Source organism: Penicillium canariense (genome assembly GCF_028826845.1).
Source record: "Penicillium canariense strain IBT 26290 chromosome Unknown utg000001l_segment0_segment0, whole genome shotgun sequence".
Lineage (NCBI taxonomy): Eukaryota > Fungi > Ascomycota > Eurotiomycetes > Eurotiales > Aspergillaceae > Penicillium > Penicillium canariense.
In genome coordinates, this window is record NW_026622728.1 from 969,573 (window position 1) to 992,456 (window position 22,884).

A 22,884-nucleotide genomic window follows, 5' to 3' on the forward strand; every position below is an offset into this window, starting at 1 on the left:
ATGATTGCTAGGCTCACCTTGAAGCAGTTATACATGGAAAAAGGATTAAGGATATGTTAAGTAAGAAAGGGATGGACTTATGGCTTCCAAGCTTTTGCCTCATAACGCAGATGTGAGAGTTTAGTATGGAATATAATACACATGGTCTTCAGGGCATGCCTAGAGTAGGAGCTGTCAGTAGCAAATGCATGGATATATTTTAGGAAGAGTGCTGAAATCGAGCAATGAAACTAGCCTATAAAGAATATTCTGAACGGTGATTTATATCTATCGTCTACAAGAATGCATCTTCCTCGCAACCACCATCACTAAAGCACCCCACGCCGAGAAAGGCAAAAGCAAGCATCTTGTTCCACAATTGCAATGGTCTGCCTCGATTACTTGCCCTCGCCCTCATCATCTTTCACATTCGCAGATTAAAACCCTATCTAGCATAGCCGCTCGAATTGAGTGGAAGGAATGGTAGCTTCTCTAGGGGGAAATCTAGAGGGAACACGCGTGCTGTGGAAGGAACGTAAGGAATTAACCCAAATACAGTATTTGATGCTACTGTATTTGGTGCTCTGTGTTCATTATTACAGGACTTTGATACATGTAACTTCTGTCTATGTACCCTTTTAAGCAAAAGTTTGCTCCTCCTCAATGGCCCGGTTAATGACGCGGACAAAACGACCCACCTTGTCCACGTCTTGCTTGGCAGTCTCGATACCAAGGAGAACCTTCTTGATACCCACGCTGAGCCGGCCATCATCCGCCAAACCGCCAACTCCCTCGAGGGCCCGCGCAATCTCTTGTGCATCAAATGCGCCAGACTTTTCCATGACAAACCGCAGCTCGCCAAATGATCGGACGTTGGGAACCATGATATCGGAGTTGAACGAGTTGTAGATATCCAACTGCTTCATCAAAGCACGCTCGGTTGTTGTGGCCAAGATCAGTAGACGACGGCCCTGGGTAGGGGGCTTCCGGAGGAAGACCATGAGGGCTTGCAACACGCTGTTGCTAAAGCGGGGGCCAATAGGAACCCAGTCGATGATACGCTCAATGTTATCAACAACGACAATACTGGTCCGACTCTTATAAGCACTGTCGAAGATACGGCTAATGTGCGAAACCTTAGCAGCCTCGTTGAAACCAACCATATCCTCAGGGCTGATCAACTTGATGAATGGGAAGCCGGAGTCGATGGCCATGCGTGCTGCTAGAGCCGTCTTGCCGCTTCCAGGGGGACCGTGAAGCAAGACAGAGAAGAGTGGGGTGGCCTCTGCCTGGCCGACCTGCTTCACAAAGAGTTCGCCCTCTCGCAAGATATCGTTGATAGTCTCGGAGTAATGGATTACACCATACTGAATACGGCTGGAAAGCTCCTCCTCTGAAACACCGAAGGCGGGCTTCACTTCGTCAAGAGCGTGGTGGAAGTCAGCTCGGTTGACCTTCATGTTCACCACATCATCGTTGATGCTGGCCATTGTGCCAACTTTGACATGACGCGAAAAAGCAAACGAGGAAGCTGACTTGACCAAACCGGCGATTTCGGCACCGGAGAAGTTCTTGGTCATGTGGGCCAGCTCGTCCAAGTTGACGTCCGTGTCCATCACGTCGTTCGTCCGCATCTTCTCTGTGTGGATCCTGAGAATCTGGCTTCGACCCTTCTCATCAGGGAGCGAGATTTCCATGTGCACCTCGAGACGGCCAGGACGCAGCAATGCCTCATCAATCATATCCATACGGTTCGTCATACCAATCAACAGGATGTTGTTGAGCTGATCAACACCATCCAGCTTCGATAGAAGCTGGTTGACAACACTGTCGCCAACGCCAGTACCACCACCTGCCCCACTGCCACGCTGCTTGCAAACAGCATCCAGTTCGTCAAAGATGATAATGTGTAGACCACTGTCGTCACCCTTCTCCTTGTACTCTTTCTCGGCATCGGCGAACATCTTTCGAATGTTTTCTTCTGACTGACCGACGTACTTATTCAAGACTTCCGGGCCATTGATAATCTTCGGTTCCCTAGCGTTGAGCATCTTTCCGATCTGGCGGGCAATCAAGGTTTTACCAGTACCGGGAGGTCCAAAGAGCAAAAGACCCTTAACGTGCTGGATACCCAACTTCTCTACCAGACCGGGAGGGAAGATACGGGAAGCAAAAGCACGACGGAAGATGGTGCTAAATTCAGAGTCCAGGCCACCAATACCCATGTCCTCAAACTTGAAGCCCGGCTGAATGATCGAGTTCGCAGCGGGACGACGGTTTGATGGCTTCACATTGATTCCACTTTGAGAATCCTTGAAGAAGTTAAGCTGGGTATGCCGGGTGATGATTCCTCGAGCCGTGGGGTGGGTCTCAATATCCCCGGAGCTGAGATCTGCCTTCTCAGCTGTCAGGTCAACGCGCTGAACAGTCTTGACCTGCAATAAAAGCGGAATGCTCCTGTGGTCCATCAGAATTCGTTGGCCTGGGGCAAATAATTGATTTTCGAAGTTCTGAGCGTCTTAGCAACATAGTCACCCATGTTCTCATTGAGTCAACTTACTCTAATCACGGCATTTGTCAAATCTTCCTGATCATACGGCGCTTCCGTTCGTTTCTTTGTGGATGCAAAGCTGACTTCAATGTCCGCGGATCCCAAATAAGCTTGGCCTCCTTGGCTGAATGGGTCATATAGCTGTACTTTGACGGCGTCTCGCATTCCAACGCTCGCCCATGTGCGCTGAGGATCCGACATGCTGATATATCCAGGGGGAAAACCCTCAAGCGGGCGGCTGGAGAAGACGTAGAGGTCATTTATCAGGAGGAGAACATCGGCTCCGTCTCGAGAAGGTGGGATATCCTGTGGTGATACGGCGACACTGCACAAGGTCAGTACAGAGGTAGGAATAGATACAAAAACAACACATACAGGTTGCCAAATGTGAAGTTGTCGTTCGGACTCTTGCTAGGATGGAGCGTCCATGTCGGTCCTCCAGCTGCGCCGCCACCTGGGCGTCCTCCGGCGTGCGGGCGTGCGGGCATCTGCTGCGGCGGTCTCCCCATCGATGGCTGCGGAGCTCCATATCCCCTTGGATCATTATACGCATCAGTCATGGGCACATCGTAGTCGCGGGCATGCCCTGCGCTGTCTCTGGGGGGAAGGCCGCGGCCGTAATCATACCGTGGCGGTGCTTGGTTGGGATTCGAGTGTCCGTGTGGCGAAGGAGTTCCGCCATCTGATCTGCCCCCAAAGGGATTTGGGACAGAAGGAAGGTTGTTTCGATTGAACATTTCGAATTGCGTGAGAGTTGAGAACCCGAAGAATAGGTGTAAGAGGTAGAGGGTGGCCTGGTGAGCTCCGTCACTCCGAGAACAGCGTGGGCGGTGGAGTGTTATCGATAAGCCCAGAGGGCAACTCCGAATTGGAGCTTGATCTGGCAGAAAACAAAGATATTGTAAATTGTTCTACTTGTTTTCAAAAAGCAACGAACAGTTTAAGGCTTAGCCTAATAAGAAATTTGGCTACAAGTCTTCTCGGTGTTGATATTGGGGGAATCAGCGTATTTTAATTAGCTCAACCTGAAAAGCAAAGTGGTATCATTATATGGCTAGTCGTTCAATGAATATCCCGAATCAATCAACGCTTCTAGGAAGCCGAGCTCTTCCCTGACTGCCGGGGACGCCGTTCATCTCCATGGGTCGTCCTATCATGCTGGCGGCTAGACTGGCCCGAAGAGCGATGCGATCGGCGATGTGAGCGATCCCGACTTCGATCCCGATGGTGGTGTCGGTGCTGCCGCCGGGAACTTCCATGCTCCTTCTCATCGCGGTCTCTGGTGGCGGGTGCATCAAGACTGAAGCCTTCCAGACTGTCTACCGATCGTCTTCTCCCATGATGTCTTGAGCGATGGCGTTCTTCGGCTTTCAGTGCCTCAAATTCTTTCCGTTTCTCCTCATTCCACCGTTTCCGCTCTTCTTCCGTAGCTTTCAACTGCCGAACACCACGTTTCATAGCTGCAAGGGGATCATTGGAACACATGCGCACTTTCTCCCGTTCTTTGCGCCTTGGGTCTTCGTTTCCCCAGACGTCTTTGTCTGGCATTGAATCTGGAGCAGCCACATTCTGACTGGAAGATGAATACCATGGCTGGCGACCGACGTTCTCCTTGAAGCCTGCGGCATTGGAAAATCGCATCGTGTATTGGTCTTCATAGCTCTGTTTCTTCTTCGCGGCTTCGGCTTCGGCTTCGGTATTCTTCTCTGCCTTCTTGTTGCCACCCTCATCAGGGAAGAGGTTGATGTGGCCCGCATGATCCATTATCGGTGCCTGTGAACCTTTGCCGTTTCGGCTGGAAGTAAGAGCGAGTTCATCTCGCTTGGTACCAGCATGCACCGCATCCTCTCTGGCTAATCTGATATCCCTGTCTGTGTCATCCTCCCCTGCAAGGCGCCGCCTTTTCCTGTACCGCCCTGCATCATCGGGATGTGCCCTATTTGGTCCACTATGAACTTCTGATGAACGATGCGAAGGCGGTGGTGGAGGTGGTGTAGATGGGCGCTCTCCTCGCAATATCTGAATCCGACGCTCGGCATCGACCTCCTGCATACGACGTTCATCCTCCTCCTCACGGGCCTTGGCCTGGGCTTCGTCGCGCTTGACGCGCTCGATGTTGTCGGGGTTGTAGACGTTCCATGACTTCTTGCCAAGAAGATGACTGCTCAGATGTCAATAATAGCTATATGTTGTAACAGGAGGTAAACTTACAGCGGCATCGTGAATAGCGAGTTGAATGAAGAAGCAGGCCGGTCGGAGCTGGCTTATCGATAGACGGCCCCACGGGTACGGCTGCCGATAGCACCGACCTTAGTCAAAGCTTACCGCCCTCTAGACTTTATTTTCCCTTTTCTGGCGGGGTGTTCCCTACAAAGGATGCGTAAAATATTAGTCACGGAGAATGTACTGTCATAATTCTTAAAGCGCGATGTATGTACTCTTGCAGAAGATCAATTTGAAAGCCATATCCAGGTTATGGGTAGAATGCCATCCTTTGCTGGGTATTGCGCACTTTATCCAGGGGAAACGCTCCCGGAAAGAAGTCTATATATCAAGCTCATAAAACACAAATCAACTTTTGGATCGCATGGTTCTTATTGAAGGGACCAGTGCTGGCTACCCTTGGTGGCATCATCTGCTTGCCACTGGACATCAATGTCCAGCAGTCGTGACCCTTGTTCCTTCTTCTGGTAGCCAATCTTACCAGTAAGAACCTGGCCCTTCTTGAAAGGCCGGGGCTCCTGCTTGCCGTGATCGATCAGACAGATAGTCTGCTGCCAGTGGGTCTCAGTTCCATAGGGGCCAGTGGTGAAACCAACGAAGCCTTTCTTCTGCATATCAGAAGGGACAGCGTTTTCCGGGACAGTAGATTCAGATGAGGGCATAAAGAACATGTCAAACCAGATAGCCCAGCCATCGAGGGCGTCAATATCCTTATCAAGGGTTACCTTGAAGTCTTTCAAGAAGGTCAACTCATCGACAGTGATGGTGTGCAGCGGCAATGGCAGGAAGACAGCCGACTCCGCAGGGATGGAGGTAGTAGGGACATGACGAACAAGAGCTTCGTCGTGAATGTTCAGCTGCATGCTAGTCATCTTGAAGCCGTACACATTGTTCCAGAAGGAAACATGGGACGCAATGAAATCCGGATCGGCGAAGGGAGCAATGCGGAGGGTAGCGTGAGATGGGACCATTAGACCACCGGGGGCGAGGTAGCGATCCCGAGCGTAGATGACAGAGTCAAACATGGCCTCGAAGAGCAATGCATAGCCCATCCATTCGGAGATGATGATATCGACCTGATCAACGGGCAGAGTGACCTCTTCGATCTTGCCACGAATGCATCTGCGGGGCTTCTTAGCGGCCGAACATACTAACAATTTTATCGGGGGAAATACATACGTGATCACATCACCCAGGCCATTGTCATACACAATTTCCCGAGCCCGGTCGATAATGTTAGAATTGTCGACCGAGATGACCTTCTTCGCACCCGCCTTGGCACAGAACATGGACAGAATGCCGGTTCCACAACCCACATCCAAGACAACCTTATCCTTGAAAAGATGCTTGTTTTCGTAGACGAAATCACGGTAAGCATCGGTACGGATGGCGTCTTTCAGCATAGACTCGTGGATGGCTTAGTAAAGAAACATGTTAGACAGAGAATCGGAGAAATGGGCCAGCACAAGTCTCGCGAACATACTGTTGTAAGAATAAGAACTGAAGTAGTCGGCGTCGGCATCCTCAAGGCGATCCTTGACCGGCCTCTTCGCATTTTGACCGGGCTCAAGCTTCTCATCTTCCTTGGTCAACTGGTCTTCCATCGACTTTTGCACGGCGAGTCTGTACTCGGAGAACTGAGTCTGCAGGCGCTCCAGATCCTCCTGGAGCTCAAGAACCTTGCGCTCTGCCTCGCTACCGGGGGCTGCATCCTCGCCCTGGTCCTCAGCAATGTCATCCAAGCTGTACAGAACAGCGTCATCCTCCAGAACAGGCTTCAGGTAGGCATCATCGGCGAATTTCTCTTTGGAGGAAACATCGGGAGTCTTGTTCCCTGCCTGCACCTCGGACCGCACATAGTTGACCAATTTAATGGTGTCCAGGAAATCCAGATCTGGGATGAGACAAGAAATGTAAGCTATGATTCACTGACTTTGGGCGATTGATTTACCCCGTCTATTGCAGCTGGGGGAGACTACGAAGCAAAACTTGGCCAAATCATGAACGGAATGACGTACCAAGGTCTTTCTGGATCTTCAGCAGATCAAAGTTGTTCTTCTCCTTGCTTTCCTTCAACATCGAACGCACGTCAGGGAAAACAGTGTCCGAAAACAGTCCTATGACAGGCTGCGACTCATCCTCAGGCTCGACATCTTCCCAGCCCTCCTCGTTGCTGGAGTCCGATTCGTCCGATACCGAGCAGGCATCAGCAGGAACCTCGTTGACAGGAGGCTCGGCAGCACCGCTAGAAGATGCCATAATGAACAAAATACAAGCAAGAACGAAAGGCTGGTCAATTGCTTGTGGGGGAGGATGGAGGGGCAGAATTTTGACTGATAAAAAAAATCCCCGTTATCAGCGGTTGGGGCCTCAGGCCGACGGTTGCCCCGCCCCGTTTGTTTATTACTTTACTGCCCGTACCAAAGCCGTACCAACCCTGACTTCCCAAGCGCATCAGATCCCTCGTTTTCCCAACCCTCTCAGCCCGGGGACTATGGCGTTCTTCTTCAATCGTGGCCGGTCGCGGCAACCAGCGGACGTGGCCCGCTCCACAAAGGAATTGTTGCTCAGGCTCCAGGAGGGCCCCAGCAACCCCAAGGTCCGGAGACTCCAAGCCCAAGCTGGACACCGCTAACCCCAGCAGGCCGACGAGGAGCTGGCAAAGCAGCTCAGCCAGATGAAAGTGATTGTGCAAGGAACCCAAGGTCTGTTTTCCGCTTGCTGCTTAATTGATCTTGAATCAATCTACCACCATTCCCGTCATTCTGGACTGGATCGGATTGCATGACTGACGCTGCTTTACTCCGGTAGAGGTCAACACATCGCCCGACCAGGTTCACGCGTTGGTCCAGGCGACCCTCCAGGAAGATCTGCTTTATGATTTATCGCGAAATATCCACCTGCTCCCGTTCGAAGCCCGAAAAGATACGCAGACCATCTTCTCCCACATCCTACGCTTCCGCCCCGCCTCGTATTCGACCGACAAAGATCCCCCAGTCATCTCGTACATTGTCCACCATCGGCCAGAGATCCTTGTTGAACTATGTCGCGGCTATACAGAAAGTCAGAGTGCAATGCCATGTGGTGTCATTCTTAGGGAGGCCCTCAAATTCGACGTGGTCACCGCGGTGGTATTATATGATCAATCACACGAGGGAGAGCCCGCGGTCCGGCTCTCGGACCTGAAGCCCAACCTGCCCCAGAAAGGGGACGGAGTGTTCTGGAATTTCTTTGAATGGATTGACAAAAGCAATTTCGAAGTCAGCGCCGATGCATTCACCACGTTTAGGGTATGAATCCATCGGCAAGTAAACATTTGCGGGGAGTGGAACTGACGGACTCGTCTGCAGGAAATTTTGACCCGCCATAAGAGCCTTGTGACAGCATATCTAGCCACCAACTTCGAATTGTTCTTTGGGCGATTTAATAACCTCCTTATCCAGTCCGACTCCTATGTGACCAAGCGACAAAGCATCAAGCTGCTGGGCGAAATCCTGTTGGACCGCGCCAACTATAATGTGATGATGGCCTATGTGGAGAGCGGGGAGAATCTCAAGCTCTGTATGAAACTGTTGCGCGATGATCGCAAGATGGTGCAGTACGAGGGGTTCCACGTTTTCAAGGTATGTCGGGCTCGCCGATCCGAGGGGGAGAACGCGCTGACGGAAGCAGGTATTTGTGGCCAATCCGAACAAATCGGTGGCGGTGCAGCGAATTCTCATTAACAATCGGGACCGGCTGCTGAGATTCTTGCCTAAATTCCTGGAAGACCGGACGGATGACGACCAGTTCACAGACGAAAAGAGCTTCCTGGTGCGCCAGATCGAACTCCTTCCCAAGGAGCCCGTCGACCGGAGCCGGCCTTCTCGGGAATCCCAGCCCGGGGCCAACACCGCCGCAGTGGCTTGAATTACATACAGTACATGGATCTAATGCTGGGCCGTTGGATCGCAATGACTACTCTCTGTCCTTCCCAGTCTACTTTTTTTTATGGTTCCCTTTGGTTTCACGCTTTGATCAATTTTTGGGTATAGCCGGGTTTGTTAATGCGCTTTTGCCCCTTTGCATTGGCAGCTGATGGCCTGCTGGATTTACAGCCTCGGCTACTGGAGTTTTAGGCGGTTTCTTTGTGTACATTTGTCCATTTGCCCAAGAGGGGTCTACTAGGTTGCGCCAAAATTGAACAGGTTCCTTGCATTGCAGGAGATGCACTCCAGACTCTATACTCCATACTCCATACTTCCATACTTCCATTCTTTTTGCAGCTTCCATAGTCTGCCCGACCTGCCGTGAGCTCATCCTGCAGCACAAAGATGTGGTGGTCATGTCCACGAGGATCTCGATCTGTCGATTTCTCTATCTCCAGTCGAATCCACCTTACTCCGTACCGTGGTCTGCTCAGCCTCTTCAATTTCCACCTCCATGATCCCACAATCCCATAATTAGACATCCAGACTCCCCTCCACCTGCATGACACCATGGTTGTGTTCTAAACTAAGCACCTTAGCGCGCTCCACTTGGCCTCCTTGTCTGGCCTCGTCGCGCTCCACTGCTGCGCGGCCCAAAAAAGCCTGGTGGGACGGGGCCGTGATGCCCCTAGAAATCCTTGAGGTCCTAGAAATTCTAGATTGCTCCCCACTGCTCAAGATCAAAGCTCGGTCTGAGACAGTTTAATTAGAGAAATTGCATCGTCTTCCCAGCATCTCACATTTTGCCTCCGCAGTGGCATTTCCTGGCATTGCGTCGTTCTTCCTTTGTTGCGCGGAATGAAAGTGGCCCGCGCCAAGACTCCACATCTCCAGACCATCGCCAGGAGTCAATTTTATTCATTTCCAGACCCTGACGAAACGGTGATGCCTGTCTATCGCCTGTCCCTCCTTTTCGCCGTTTGAATTTGCCGGTGCACAACTACTCTCGCTCACGCTCCTTACATCCCTCTCGCCCTCCCGTGTGCGCAAGTCATGCCGGGATAATGGCAGAGGCTCCTGCATCGCTATCGCCCGTGGGTTTGGAGTTGCGCCCGGCGACACAAGCTTCCTTTGACAACACGGTCGCAGCCCAGCGCCCCGTTGCCATCCGCTCGATCTCTCTACCCTCGACGGCTGATGCACCACCGGAACCCAATGGCCGGTCCCTCAGCACCAGCGCCGCGTCTCCTGAGTCCGGCAGTCGTCCCGCAACTGCTCGCTCAGTGCGCAACCCAAGTCAAAATGGAGGATTGACACCGTCTACACCAAGATGGGAGGATGATCGGACAGAGGCGCCCTCATTGCGCAGTGTTCCCAGCATTGTCATCAATGACAGCTCGCGTCCGAGCTCACGCCCAGGCTCTCGGCCAGGCTCTCGGTGGTCGGAGCGCAAGTGGGGTGGCTTGAGGAAGAGGTCGGAAGAGTTGGAGCGCAAGATGAGCACGGAGGAGCTTCCGCCTGTGCCTCAGATCGAGCCGGCGTTCAGTGGGATTAGCTTGGATATACCGACGGGGTCGTTGAGCGGACTGGATCAGCCTATGAAGTTCTCCAACCGTGGCAGCCTCATTAGAGATCGATCAAAGCGTCCGTATCCCGCGTTACCAAAGGACCAGCAACCGAATGAGCCGTCTGAACCGTGTTCAGCGTCACCATCAGAGAAGCCATCTATCCAGCGGCTTGCAGACATGACACCAGACCCTACGCCTACAACCTCAACCGGCACCAATGATGGAACTGATGATGGGAAAAAGAACGGCGCAAATGGGGTGCCCAAGGTGACGCCACGACCTCCCAGACCACAAAGTACCCTCCGCCCCAGACAGACAAGCCTCCAGATTAGAGCCATCTCGGCAGACGAGGATATGCTGTCCCGACGCGTTCGGCTCATGTACGAGAAAGGCGACGAGAATGTGACTGATACGGAGGTTGCAAAAGCAATGGCAGCCGACAATGGTGTTCTCTGGGAAGAACCAGCTACCCCCAGTGTGGAGACCACTCCGACGCCTACCGCCGAGGTGAACGGAGCAGAAGCGAAGGGCCGAGCCTCTGAAGAAGTGGAGCGTATCAGGATGAAGAGGGAAACACAGGAATTAGCGGGAGGTATCGAGTATTGGCAAAATATTGGGGCCGGACAAGTGGACCGCTATGGGTTCATTCATGTCCCGACCGATTCCGCTCCTCACCCTATCCAAAGAGTGACCACAAGCCTTCTCCTGGCCTCTGAGACACCCCGAAGGAAGCGTTCTATTCGACCAACGACTGCCCGGGCCAGCACTCGCTCCTTCAGTGCTCGATCCCCGCCCCGCCACCTCTCTCAATACTCCGCGAATGGCCGTCCTTCCTCATCCGCAAGCACCGTTAGTGCTCCGATACGACGCTCCACATCTCGTCTTCGTTCGGCAACCAACCACCTTCCACACAACAGAGACCGCAAGGTCACGGATGAGGCAGGTGATATGCTCACTCTCCCTGTGGATGCCCCCGAGGAAGGACCAGACACTCCTGCTGCGCGTGCGATGCGGAGGAAAGAGTGGGAGCGCGAAGACAAGTGGACCAAGATGGCCAAGCCGACGAAGAAGAGCCGAGATGGTGGCGGTATGAGGTTCGAGTTCGATACGCATAGCTCCAAGTTGATTGAGCGGACGTGGAAGGGCATCCCCGACCGGTGGCGTTCAACAGCCTGGTACTCCTTCCTCGAGGCAAGCGCCAAACGACATCCGAACAGTCCCTCCGAGGACGAGCTTGTTGATGCCTTCCACGAATACCAATATCTCTCCTCGCCGGATGATGTCCAGATCGATATTGACGTGCCGCGCACTATTACCAGCCACATCATGTTCCGTCGGCGGTATCGCGGTGGGCAGAGGTTGCTGTTCCGTGTCCTGCACGCCATGTCATTATATTTCCCTGACACTGGATATGTGCAAGGCATGGCGGCTCTTGCAGCAACGTTACTGGCATATTACGACGAGGAGCATGCGTTCGTCATGCTCGCCCGACTCTGGCAGTTACGGGGCCTGGAAGAGCTGTATAAGTCTGGCTTCGCCGGGCTCATGGAGGCGCTAGACGACTTCGAGCGGGAATGGCTGGCTGGTGGTGAAGTGGCCTCGAAACTGGTAAGTCAAATCCAATATATAGCTTATTCCCCTGGAGAGCCGCGCACTCACATTACCTTATAGCACGAAGTCGGAATCCCTCCTACAGCCTACGGAACCCGTTGGTACCTCACTCTTTTCAACTACTCCATTCCTTTCCCCGCCCAGCTTCGGGTATGGGACGTCTTTATGCTCCTTGGTGACGCGGACGACCTTCCTGCCCCAAGCCGGCCAAACACCTCGTCCGGGAAAAGCAAAAAGGATACGCCCGCCTCACGCCCCGGCACCTTTGGACAAGGCCTGGATGTGCTTCACGCCACCTCCGCTGCCCTCATTGATGGCATGCGCGACATTATCCTCGAATCTGATTTTGAAAATGGCATGAAAGTCCTCACCAGTTGGGTCCCAATCAAGGACATTGAAATCTTCATGCGTGTTGCCAAAACGGAGTGGAAGGTTCACCGTCGCAAGAAGGCGACTTGATCCCTTTCTTTCCCTCCCGGTCGTATCTCTGCCTACTGTGTTTGAGATTGACGTGGCCCCCTTTTTTCTCTCTCACTAATTATTGCCCTGACGGTCGTTTTATACCCTAATGATCCGGGGTGCATCCCGAGTACCACCCTTGATGTCTAATTTCTTATACCCCTTCTTCTGTCTTGGTTACCTCCGACTGTGGGGTATTGAATTATTCTGGGAGACTTATCATGTTGACTCCCATGTTCCTAATACCTTTGTCACCATATTGTCTCTGTCCCGTTCATTGCCGGATTCCCTTCTCTACCCCACACCTACTATTTTCTTATGGCTGACTGCCTTTGGGCCACTTTGGTTTCCTTGAACGATACCTGTCCTTATACGCTCCTTTCATATTTCCTTACGATGTTTTCTGCTTTCATCCCATGTGTCTGTCTCCACCCTTGTACAGGTTCCCTTCTCATTGGCATCTGGCTTATGCTGCTGTTCCTGCTCAGAAGAAGGAGTCATTGGTCCAACGGTAAACGTCATACCCGCTGAGTCAAGTCTGCCGTGTCTGGTTCATTGCATGCGTTTCAGCATCTAGTGTGACTTGTACCGAGGTTTCCTTGTGAATCAATCTTATATAGAGCGCGTAACCCCTTTCCATCAGGAGCTTTTCTCATTGGATCGTCATTGCCGTATTGATTAACTAGAATTTCATAGTTCCAGCAGAACAGCACTTGTACAAAGTCAACGCTAGTTTATTTTTATCCCGATAATTCCTTCTTTCCCTCGTTTTCTTGCACAGTAACACGTTGTACCCTGATGGCACCGCCATCGTCGCGACACGGCGGCCCATCACCCCAACGCCGATGACCGCAATTGGACATATGCTGGTCTCTGGCTTGGTCCAAGGGGGTAGAAAAGAAGCATCTGAATGTTTCTCTCGAAGACATTCGATGGGAATGAGATGGGGGAGCTGCCGTTAGCCGATGGAATTTCTACCTCTGCGTTGGTCCAATTGCAGTCAGGGAGACGGCAATGGGCTTGAGGATACCATGATGATACTTGATGGCTGACGAGAGTCGGAGCCACAGTCCACAATGATATAACCCTTGAGTACAGCTGTGGTAATACTTTGTGGGCGTCAAGCGGTTGAGAGCCGATAGCTCGGATCAGAACCGATCGACCGGTTCGGAACCGAGGCACGAGATCGTCTAAAATGGAGTGCGGAGGTCACTGACAGCGGTGGAAAGCACTTGTCGATCCTTTTCCTACGTCGGTTCAGTCACCCTCGCTCGGACGTCTCGACGCCACTGTTCAGACCCGCTTGCTGTGCCGACAAAGGTCCCAAAGGAAGGCAGATAGGACCGCAACATATCACGAAATATTTTATGACTGAACTTTGTTGCTGGCCATCTAGACCGACCGACAAATGAAAGCCTCGGAAAACACCTCCCCCGCCTCGCTGAAGTATGAGGCGGGCCTCCCCCCTCATGCCAAGGATTAGCATGGAGATCGGACCCAGCTTGTGCCCACCAGAATTCCGGGGGGACGTGGGGTAGTACTGCACGAAATATAAATACCCTCGGTTGGGCTCCGCGCAATGAGGAATCCGAGTTTCGCCATTGCCGCCGGTCGCCATGCCTGACTCCACTGATACCTCCGTTGGGAAACCCTCAGAACATCATTTTGAGCATGCTCACCACGATGAGAAGCGCCCCGACACAGAATTGGCCCTAGCCAGCCCGCCCCTTTTCGCGGGGGTGGACGAGGCAGCTGTCCTGCGCAAGATGGATATTCGTTTGATTCCTATGCTGAGCCTGCTCTACCTCCTGGCATTTTTGGACCGAGGCAATATTGGTAACGCCAAAATCGAGGGTTTGGTGGATGATCTACACATGACGGGGCCGCAGTACAACTGGACGTGTATGTGACCATTTATAACGCACCGGATGGACGAAGGATTGGGGTTGGTTAACATACGGTCGATGGGGATAGTGACCGTGTTCTTCTTTACCTACTGCGTCTTCGAGTTGCCCAGCAATCTTCTTCTCAAGAAACTGCGGCCGTCCAGATGGCTACCATTGATTATGGTTGCATGGGGAATTGTAATGGTGAGCAACCCATCCAGAATCGCTTGGATAGGGATCTCGACAGGACCGAGTTGGCTGATTCCATAGACCCTGATGGGTATTGTTCAAAGCTATGGCGGGCTCCTCGCAACTCGTCTTTGCCTCGGAATTGCTGGTATGACAAGACAGCTACCTTTTGGCCATAGAGACCACGCTGACCACCACGTGAAGAGGCGGGTTTATACCCGGGAGTGGCCTATTACATTACGTTGTGGTATCCACGCCACCGCGCGCAATTCCGACAAGCACTGTTCTTCAGTGCCGCCAGTATCGCTGGGGCATTCTCCGGACTACTAGCCTATGGCATTGCGGTAAGCCGTCAGTGTCCGACAAAGTGTTCAGGTCGCTGATGTGGGACAGAAAATGGACGGAGTCGGTGGCTACGCGGGCTGGCGCTGGATCTTTATCCTGGAGGGGATTCTCACCGTCCTCGTGGCGTTCATCGCTCCATTTGCGATTCACGACTCCCCCGAGACAGCCACCTTTCTCACGGAGCAAGAGCGTCGGTTCGTGATCCACAGCCTCCGGATCCAAAACTCAGCAGACTCGCGCGAAATGGTGCAGGACGAGGCCAAATTTCAGATCAAATATGTGATTGACGCTTTCACCGACTGGCAGATTTGGCTGGGGCTGTTCAGTGAGTGTCGAACCGCAGGATAATCGCGGTGCGATAATTGTACTGACTTGGTGCACAAAGTGTACTGGGGCATCACTTGCCCACTCTATGGCATCTCTTTCTTCCTCCCATCCATCATCAAAGATCTGGGATATAAGTCTTCGACGGCACAGCTTCTGACGGTTGGTTTACATCTCCCATCGTGAGCGAATTCGAATTCGCTTTGACAGAATTCCTGCAGGTCCCAATCTACATCACCGCCGCGATAGTCGCCGTCGTGGCAGCATGGTTCTCCGACCGCCGCAAGCAACGCTCTCCCTTCATTCTGTTCTTCATGTCCTTGATCGCCATTGGCTTCATAATTTGCCTGGCGGCCAGTGGGCGGGGCGTTCCTGGTGTGGTATACTTTGGCGTATTTATCGCGGTCATTGGTATGTTCTCTGTCAACGTCCCAACCGCTGGGTGGTGAAACTAATGGACCGGGCAAAGGAATCTACCCGGCTTTCCCAGGGAATGTTACTTGGATAAGCGTCAATTTGGCCGGCGACTACAAGCGCGCAGCCGGAATGGCCATCTATATTGGAATGGGCAATCTTGCAGGAGGTGAGGCGAACACCAAAACTATCCTTGAAGCACAGTAGTGGAAGCTCTAACTTGTTGCCTCTCACCAGCAATGGCATCAAACTTCTATCGCGCCAAGGATGCGCCACAGTATGTTCTCGGTCACTCCCTGGAACTTGGCTTCGTGATCGTGGGTATGATCGCAACCGTTCTCCTGCGATTCTCATACCAGCGCATCAACCGGAAACGCGACCAGCTTGACCCTTCGCAATATCCTGATGATCCAGACTCTATGGGAGACAGATCTCCTCTGTTCAGGTACATGTTGTAAAGCATGGATAGTGTGGGGGAATTGTGTTGCCAAGATGGACGGAGGTCCGGTCTTTCAACTTTCAATAGTTCGTGAGGTCATATGGTTAGAAGCGCACGTATCACTGTTAGGAAACAGAATGCAACTTTTTCAATGACCACACATGCAGGCGCAGGGTGGAATCCGGAAACAGGATGAAGCAGGGGAAATTCTATGACAGGATGCGCCAGAAGCTAGAGCAAGCCTTCCTCCGCCCAGGCCACCCAGATGGCCAATTCTGACCAAGGATACTAAGAAGTTTAAGAATACACAATGAGAACTTATGATGCTCCTGTGTTCGGATACTCATGGCAGCCTAGAATGAAGTTCTTATCGAGTACTTTACACGACGCAGCGGACCCCCAGACAGGTCCAGCACCAATAGAAATAGAAATTGACCCACCCCCACTCGCGGAAGGCATCTAAATGCCGTCACCAGAACAGAGCATTCCCGACGCGAAAGCACTTTCTAACAATCCATAGGGTATCTGGAACAGGAAAAAGCAAGAAGCCTGAAACAATCGGTGCTTGAACAGAGTCGAAAATCATTCCCTGTCACCCCGACCAGCCATCCCACCAGACCTGGTGTTCCTGCCTGTGCCTTGTGGGGGAGCAGAAGTTTTTTCCGCATGAGATGCTTGCCCTCGAGAGGAAGATCGACTATCGTTTTCTCGGTCCGGCCCTCTGTTGTCCTCCTCGCGTTTGATATCTCCACCCGGCGATCGTCCCTCGTCTTTCTCAAGGCCCTGTTCAGTGGCTACTGATGGTTCGACAGGCCGAGGCTGCACTGCATCTCGAACTTGATTGGTATAACCTCGCGCTGTGGCCAAGATTTCATGGGAGCTGGATACATGACTTTGCTGTCGATGATCCCCGTGCAGGCCAGCCTGCCCGGCATGGCTATCAGTCGGGCTTTGTCGACGGTACCGAGAGCTTCTCTCAGGCGCATCAGATAATCGGGACGATGGTGGAGGCAACTGCCGATGGATAGATTGCGATTTTCGTTTGCGGCCCGGAGAATCCTGCATCTCGGAGCGGATGTGAAACGGTGCGTTTGATGGCAGTACACGCTCCTCTTGGGTCGTGTTTGACCGAACCTGAGTTTGCGACTGGCCTGGAGGGACCCAGTGATGAAAGGATATCGATGGGGAAGGACGGCCAGGTTGTGGTTCCCGTGGACCGCGGGGAGAAGGGTGTTGTGGCGGTGGTGGAGCACCAATGTAATGAACAGCGTGAACTCCGGTAGCGGATTGACTTCGCGCAGTCGATTCCATCGGCCGAGGCAGATGAAAAACGGCCCCCTTATTTGAAGTGCTTACAGTCGAGATAAACGGGGTATGACTACCACCTCGTCCACCAGCTGGCAGTTGTGATGAACTGTTTCCGCCTCTCGTGGACTGATTATGCGCAGGCGAGGCATATGCATGGGAAGGAACGGTGCGCATATCCCGTGGCGACTCTTCTGTCGCTGGTTGACAGAATTGATGACTGAGTGGTGGAAGAGGCGGTGGGGATGGGCGAGAATGGACTGGCTGTTGAGGCGGCGGCACTGGGGGATCTCTAGTTAGATCTGTAACGTGCTGCTGGAGTATATCGAGCGTAGCTTTTGCGCTGCCACCTCCGTTCAATACAACCAAGGGGATCAGGTGCGGCGGCACACCTGCACGCAGTGCATCCACGAGGATCGCATGGTCAGCTTTGCGCCGCTCCAGCTTCAGCGTTTCTTGACGGGTCTTTTCCTCCTCTTGACAGCGACGGTCCTCTTCGATCTTGGCCTGTAACCAATGGTACATCGTCTCGGCACTTTCCCAGGAGCCAGGCGCCGGAGGTAGAGCAGCAGGCATCTTGGGGGCCAAGCGGTGACCTGTCATTGAATGGTATAGTGGAGTAGGCGAGGGGAGGCTTCTAGGAGAGGATTCCATAGACGTCGAACCGGACCAGGATGAGGACTGAGACCACTGCGAAGCCCGCGAGGGCGCTCTCCGTTGATCAACGAGCGTGTACTCATTGGATTCACTGTCACCGGTCGGAGGTTTAAGAGTCAGCAACATGGTGAAAGACCGGGTACCCGGGAATCAGATATGAGCATGACACCAGAAGGCGTGGGGTTGTGGAATTGAGCAGCACAGCAGCAGCGCAGAAGCCCCATGCCGTGCAAGCCGACCATATCGGCTGTCCCAATGAGGCAGCTGTCTGATTGCCCAAATAGGAAAGCACCTACCCTGTTGCGTGCACAGTGGTGCTGAGTCAGCGTCGAGGCCAGGTCTGCGTAATCGAACGAGGGCGATGCTATTTCCAGGCTTTCTTTTGGCAGAAGGCGGGGGCGGCGAGAGAAGGCGACGTGAGGATGGCCCGTTGACGTTTGAAAGAGCCGAGAACAGTTCAAGAATAGGTCAAACATGGAACATCTAGAAGGCGGGGCAGACGAGATCTGAGGCAATCTGAAACCCCAAGCTTCATCATCAAAGCACGGGCCGCAACGATGGGATGCGTCGCATCGCTCTTAGGAGCGCCAAGAGGGGGTCCTGGGCTCCTGGTCAAAACCGAACAGGGTTAGCAACGAGGGAGGAAACGAGGAAATGAGGCTAGGACAGGGAATAATCGTGTCCCTGGGCGTACATTAGCCCATCACCATAGCCGGGATCGATCATCTTACGAGGACGATGACACAGCCGGGGGCAAGCGGGCGAAGACGGTCCAGCGGTGCAAGAACAGCGTCCCGATGTCTGTTAGCCTCAACTAGGAGCCGCCTCCTGCGGGCACTGGGATGTTGCGAGCACCAATGGCGATGCTCAGCAGTGTTGTGGGAACCAGCGGGTTAGAGGTTCCACGCAAGCGCTGAGGTCCACTACGCCATGGCGCTGATCCGGATGTTTTAGGGGGAGCGGTTCGGCAATGGTGCCAATCGAATCCCGGGAATCGGAGGGTACTAGATGAGATCGGCTCTCGGAAGGGGCTTGCGCGTGCGTTTGAGCTCCGGTGCAGCGAATGCAGCCATCGGTGACCAGTGCAACGAGGTGGCCGGGAAGCGAGAGCTCTGGTCGACCGTCGATCATCGAGGAGAAAGACAACCGGAGCGTGCTGAAACGAACTCGACACGGGCGGGCTATCCTCCAAGTGGAAACTCTCTGCGCCAGTCACCCCTGGGATGCGTTCGTAATCGGTCCAGTAGGTTTTACGAGCCAGACATCCAATGACCGATGGCTAGAGACAGCCCGACGCGGGATTGGGAGAGTTCAGCGCCTCGACATTTGTAACCCCCAGTCATGGAGGCGTCTGCCCGTCTTGTCTGCAGGGCAAAAGACCGGGAGTCGGAGGTCGGAGGCCGGAGATCCAACTCTTTTCCCTGCTGCTGATGTGTGATGTGTGAAGTTGACCTGGATGCGAGTTTATCACCAAATAACACGAAATTATGCTCTAGTACCCTCGAAGTTTTCATTGGGGAATATATATGTTCAGGTCAATGTCCTCATGCCCGTCCATCAGACGCAATAAACTAGATAAAAGCAAGGATAAAAGGGTATCGCGTTGCTCATGCCTTCCTCCAAGGCCTGCCCGAAATCGCATGCAACACACTATCCGAACCCCAAAATCCGAGCCTGGGAGTAGCTAGAACAAGATGATGCCATATAGAGGCCGACGGGATGGGAAAGAGGTATGGAAGGGGGTCTCCAGCTTTGGGTTTATACGGCGGCGCCGCGGTCAAACCGACTGAGGACTTCGGGTGGAACGGTGGGGATGTACTTGCGTGCGCGCTCGCGATTGGTTCCACCCAGTCCGGCCCCGTAACTGATGAGCATGTCAGTGCTCGTGGGCAGGGAGAAGGGAAGGAAGAACGTGGGATCGAGAAAAACACTGTCCGGGCCCGGGCGGTCATCGCTTCGAGATGGTGCGGACATGCTGGTGGGCCGTGAGGTTGCAGCCACAGTGCCTGGAGAGGGTAGGCCGGGATCTGGACTTCCAGGGGGTTGTGAGGGAGCATCGGTCTTAGTTTTGTCTTTCGTGGGTGTCTTCGGACGGTCTTCCTTTGCTTTGTTAGCAGCCGTCCCCGCATCAGCTCTCGCCTTTTCTTCCTGGATCCTGAATTGCTCCCGGTACATGAGCTCAGGATCCCGCTGCAGGTCCAAAAGGAACCGCATGGCTTGCTTGGTTAGACCCTTTTCGCCAACCTCGGGCCGGTAGGACTTGACAGCATGCAAGAGCTGAATCGGATTGAGCTGCTGGAGCTGCAACAGAGTTGTCACAAAGGACTCGTGGTCCTCGCCAAGCGAGGAAAAGCATTGCAACCACTGGAGGAGCTGAATGACCGGGGCCAGGTGTCGACGAGCAGCATCCACCGTGGTTTCTCCCGTGCTTGTCAAGGACCCGTTCTCGTAGTGTTCAGGCTGACGGTTATTGGTGCGGGCCCAATCCTCCAATGTAGAAACATTCATGCGAATCTGCATTGCTTTTGTCCGCGCCAGATATCGTCTCGTGCTCAAGATGCGGTTGAAAATCTCCGCACTAAGCCAGTATAAAAGTTGAGAGAGGATTTGGGTGGTAATCACAGAGTGGACGTCGTAGAGGTCAAGGACGAAAAGGGTTGACGAGAGAAGGGAGGTAATGTTACGAGGCGAGATCTGCGCACGCCGTCGAGGAGAGGGCGGCCTGAATCGCTTCTCTGCAGGCTCGGGCGCTTCAGACTTCTTTTTCCGGAAAAGCTTCCACTCGTTTTGGAAAGCAATGTCTTCCATTCCAGGGATGGTTTCATGGTCCAGCATTGCCGCATCCAGGACTTTGTTCATTCGCCGCTCGGCGTCACGGATGATGAGCACGAAAATCTCATTGATGAGCTCGGCCAGGTGGAGCTGGAACTGTACGGTGGCTTCCACCAACCCAGCATCTTTCTTGAGGTAGTGAAGCAGTAGGGTGGCGTTAGACAGCCAGAACGCCTGCATGGTCATATCCCACTGATAACGTTCCACCACGTCGTTGATCTTTTCCGTTGCAGAAGTAAGAAGAGTCGCCAGCAGCTCAGGGCTGGCATGATAGTGTGCATAACGCGCACTGAGGAAGAGCAGATTTGCCGGCACGGGCTTTTGAGACGGGGACCGCTGTGGCGTCATGTTGGTGATTATCATGTCCAAAATACGCTCCAATTCGTGCTCTTGAAACACAAACATCTGATCGTTCAGGCATCGGTCCCAAACAAACTCTTGTTGTTCATCATCCAAATCCTCGTCATCCGATGGCTAGAATGTCTCTGCATCAGCGTCGCCTTCTGTAGAATTTTAGAATCCTGACGGTACTCACCTCGAATTTCTCGTCCAGGCCCAGGCTTGACAGATCCACCTCCAAGTTGATTGCGCTCTCCTCCATCATCATGCGGCGCTTCATCTCGTTCTCCGCAAGTTCCTCCTCGAAACGACCGTGTGCGAGACCGGCATCATAGAAATCATCCTCAACAGCACCGGGTCCAAAGCTATAACCATTTTCGTGCAGGTACTCCGAAATCTCACTTCCCGGTTGGGCGAAGTCGAATGCTGTGCCACCGGATGACGACTTGATATCTGGCGAGGCTCCATGGTCGAGGAGTATCTTCGCGATCGTCTTGTGTCGATTGGTCATAGCCCACATCAGCGCGCTCCACTGGTTGCGATCCTGCTGGTCGACAAAGGCACCGGCGTCGAGAAGCGCTGAAACCACATCTTGGTGACCCTAAAAAGGCACTCGTCAGCATTTACCCTATCCATCAAAGCTCTGGGCGCGGGAGGGAAAAGAAGCGCATCCCGGTCCCCGGAATGCGCCAGCGGAACAGAAAGGGTCACCCACGAAACAGCTGGCGTAGATCAAGGGTACTGTGCCCTCCTCGTCGAACATATTCACGTCAACATAGCTCTTTGCAGGCCCTTGTACAAGCTTTCGCACGCGCTCGACGTCGCCGTTGCTGGCCGCCATGTTGAGACTTTTCTGCAGAATATCCCGTTTCTCCGTATCGGTCAGTTTTTCATCCGCGGCTATGCTCTCTTCATCGGCGCCGAGCGAGTCCACTTCGCGATGAGCGGCCTGCGCTGCAAGCATTTCCATCAGTCGGGCATCACTATCCTCCAGGTCGCGAGCTCGTAGTTCGGTTTCTGAGTCGTGTATGTGGTCATCGAGGGCGAGACTGAAGCTCAAGGGTTTCGCAGCGACGGGCGTTGTAAGGAATTGGGATTGTCCTAGGGAGTCATTTCACACCTTAGCTTTGTCCACGCGAGAATCTGGCCGGTATGCCACAACCTCAGACAGGGCGGAGACAGCGGCCAGACGGGGCTCATGGGACCCCGAAACACGGGTGCTTACCCTGCCACGCATCGTACATTTCGGTCTCCTGGAAGACCGGCACCGACCGGCGATCGTCCAGCGACTTGGGTAGGTCATCGGGGAGCTCCTGCTGAATCCCTGGGGACGCGGGGCTATGGGCAGGGTCGCGAGCAACCTCCTCTGAAGCCCCGCGCCGGGGCTCGGTCATGTCCATCGTGGCGGGCCTACAGTCGTGGGGACTGGAGGCGGGACATCAAAAGTTGGCGAAGATAGTCCCTGAGGCAAGAAAGAGCGAGATGGAGGAGCCCTCCTCGGTCGGAATTGGGTGTCTGGCGGAGGGTGATGGGTCCGCACTGAAAATGGTGGTCCGGTCCGTAGATCAAACACCACCAGTGATGCCGCTTTTTATGACGCACGCCGGAACCCGCTTTATATGAAACGGAGGTTCGAAGATGCCACACCTACTAGATAGCGTTACAGAATTGGAGAAAGAATGGACATCGCTGCAGGATGATCTACTGGGCTCGTATTGGGAAATTTTGAATTAATAAACTCGCTCAATTTGATCGACACGTTGCAATGCAAGCAACCGGGGTATTTGGGTATGTCTTGGCGTACTAAGGTGGAAGCAAAACAAGAGTATAGCTACCATTCAACCGTGATATTTCC

At 53.3% G+C, this 22,884-nt stretch overlaps 8 protein-coding genes across 8 annotated transcripts; 3 read left to right on the forward strand and 5 right to left on the reverse strand.

Moving 5' to 3' along the window:
• Window positions 1-617: 617 nt before the first annotated feature.
• Window positions 618-3,267, reverse strand: N7482_000323 (AAA family ATPase SEC18; the record flags this gene model as incomplete). The annotated part of the gene is made up of 3 exons (XM_056682448.1): window positions 618-2,489; window positions 2,540-2,855; window positions 2,906-3,267. The coding sequence occupies 3 exons, from the start codon at window positions 3,265-3,267 to the stop codon at window positions 618-620; spliced, it is 2,550 nt and encodes an 849-aa protein (XP_056546054.1).
• A 355-nt stretch (window positions 3,268-3,622) lies between these two features.
• On the reverse strand, window positions 3,623-4,749 carry N7482_000324 (uncharacterized protein; the record flags this gene model as incomplete). The annotated part of the gene is made up of 2 exons (XM_056682449.1): window positions 3,623-4,691; window positions 4,742-4,749. 2 exons carry the CDS (start codon window positions 4,747-4,749, stop codon window positions 3,623-3,625), a joined length of 1,077 nt encoding a protein of 358 aa, XP_056546055.1.
• A 375-nt stretch (window positions 4,750-5,124) lies between these two features.
• Window positions 5,125-7,012, reverse strand: N7482_000325 (protein arginine methyltransferase RmtB; the record flags this gene model as incomplete). Its single annotated transcript, XM_056682450.1, has 4 exons — window positions 5,125-5,875; window positions 5,933-6,170; window positions 6,237-6,647; window positions 6,772-7,012. 4 exons carry the CDS (start codon window positions 7,010-7,012, stop codon window positions 5,125-5,127), a joined length of 1,641 nt encoding a protein of 546 aa, XP_056546056.1.
• Window positions 7,013-7,247: 235 nt separating this feature from the next.
• Window positions 7,248-8,662, forward strand: N7482_000326 (Mo25 family protein; the record flags this gene model as incomplete). The annotated part of the gene is made up of 5 exons (XM_056682451.1): window positions 7,248-7,352; window positions 7,398-7,458; window positions 7,565-8,043; window positions 8,104-8,376; window positions 8,426-8,662. 5 exons carry the CDS (start codon window positions 7,248-7,250, stop codon window positions 8,660-8,662), a joined length of 1,155 nt encoding a protein of 384 aa, XP_056546057.1.
• Window positions 8,663-9,725: 1,063 nt separating this feature from the next.
• Window positions 9,726-12,299, forward strand: N7482_000327 (putative TBC domain protein; the record flags this gene model as incomplete). Its single annotated transcript, XM_056682452.1, has 2 exons — window positions 9,726-11,837; window positions 11,901-12,299. The coding sequence occupies 2 exons, from the start codon at window positions 9,726-9,728 to the stop codon at window positions 12,297-12,299; spliced, it is 2,511 nt and encodes an 836-aa protein (XP_056546058.1).
• Window positions 12,300-13,915: 1,616 nt separating this feature from the next.
• N7482_000328 (Major facilitator superfamily domain general substrate transporter) lies at window positions 13,916-15,915 on the forward strand (the record flags this gene model as incomplete). Its single annotated transcript, XM_056682453.1, has 9 exons — window positions 13,916-14,201; window positions 14,274-14,389; window positions 14,456-14,522; window positions 14,579-14,718; window positions 14,768-15,044; window positions 15,105-15,205; window positions 15,265-15,454; window positions 15,513-15,626; window positions 15,695-15,915. The coding sequence occupies 9 exons, from the start codon at window positions 13,916-13,918 to the stop codon at window positions 15,913-15,915; spliced, it is 1,512 nt and encodes a 503-aa protein (XP_056546059.1).
• Window positions 15,916-16,478: 563 nt separating this feature from the next.
• N7482_000329 (uncharacterized protein) lies at window positions 16,479-17,984 on the reverse strand (the record flags this gene model as incomplete). The annotated part of the gene is made up of 1 exon (XM_056682454.1): window positions 16,479-17,984. One exon carries the CDS (start codon window positions 17,982-17,984, stop codon window positions 16,479-16,481), a length of 1,506 nt encoding a protein of 501 aa, XP_056546060.1.
• Window positions 17,985-19,616: 1,632 nt separating this feature from the next.
• N7482_000330 (uncharacterized protein) lies at window positions 19,617-22,429 on the reverse strand (the record flags this gene model as incomplete). Its single annotated transcript, XM_056682455.1, has 4 exons — window positions 19,617-21,164; window positions 21,226-21,630; window positions 21,745-22,130; window positions 22,255-22,429. The coding sequence occupies 4 exons, from the start codon at window positions 22,427-22,429 to the stop codon at window positions 19,617-19,619; spliced, it is 2,514 nt and encodes an 837-aa protein (XP_056546061.1).
• Window positions 22,430-22,884: the final 455 nt, after the last annotated feature.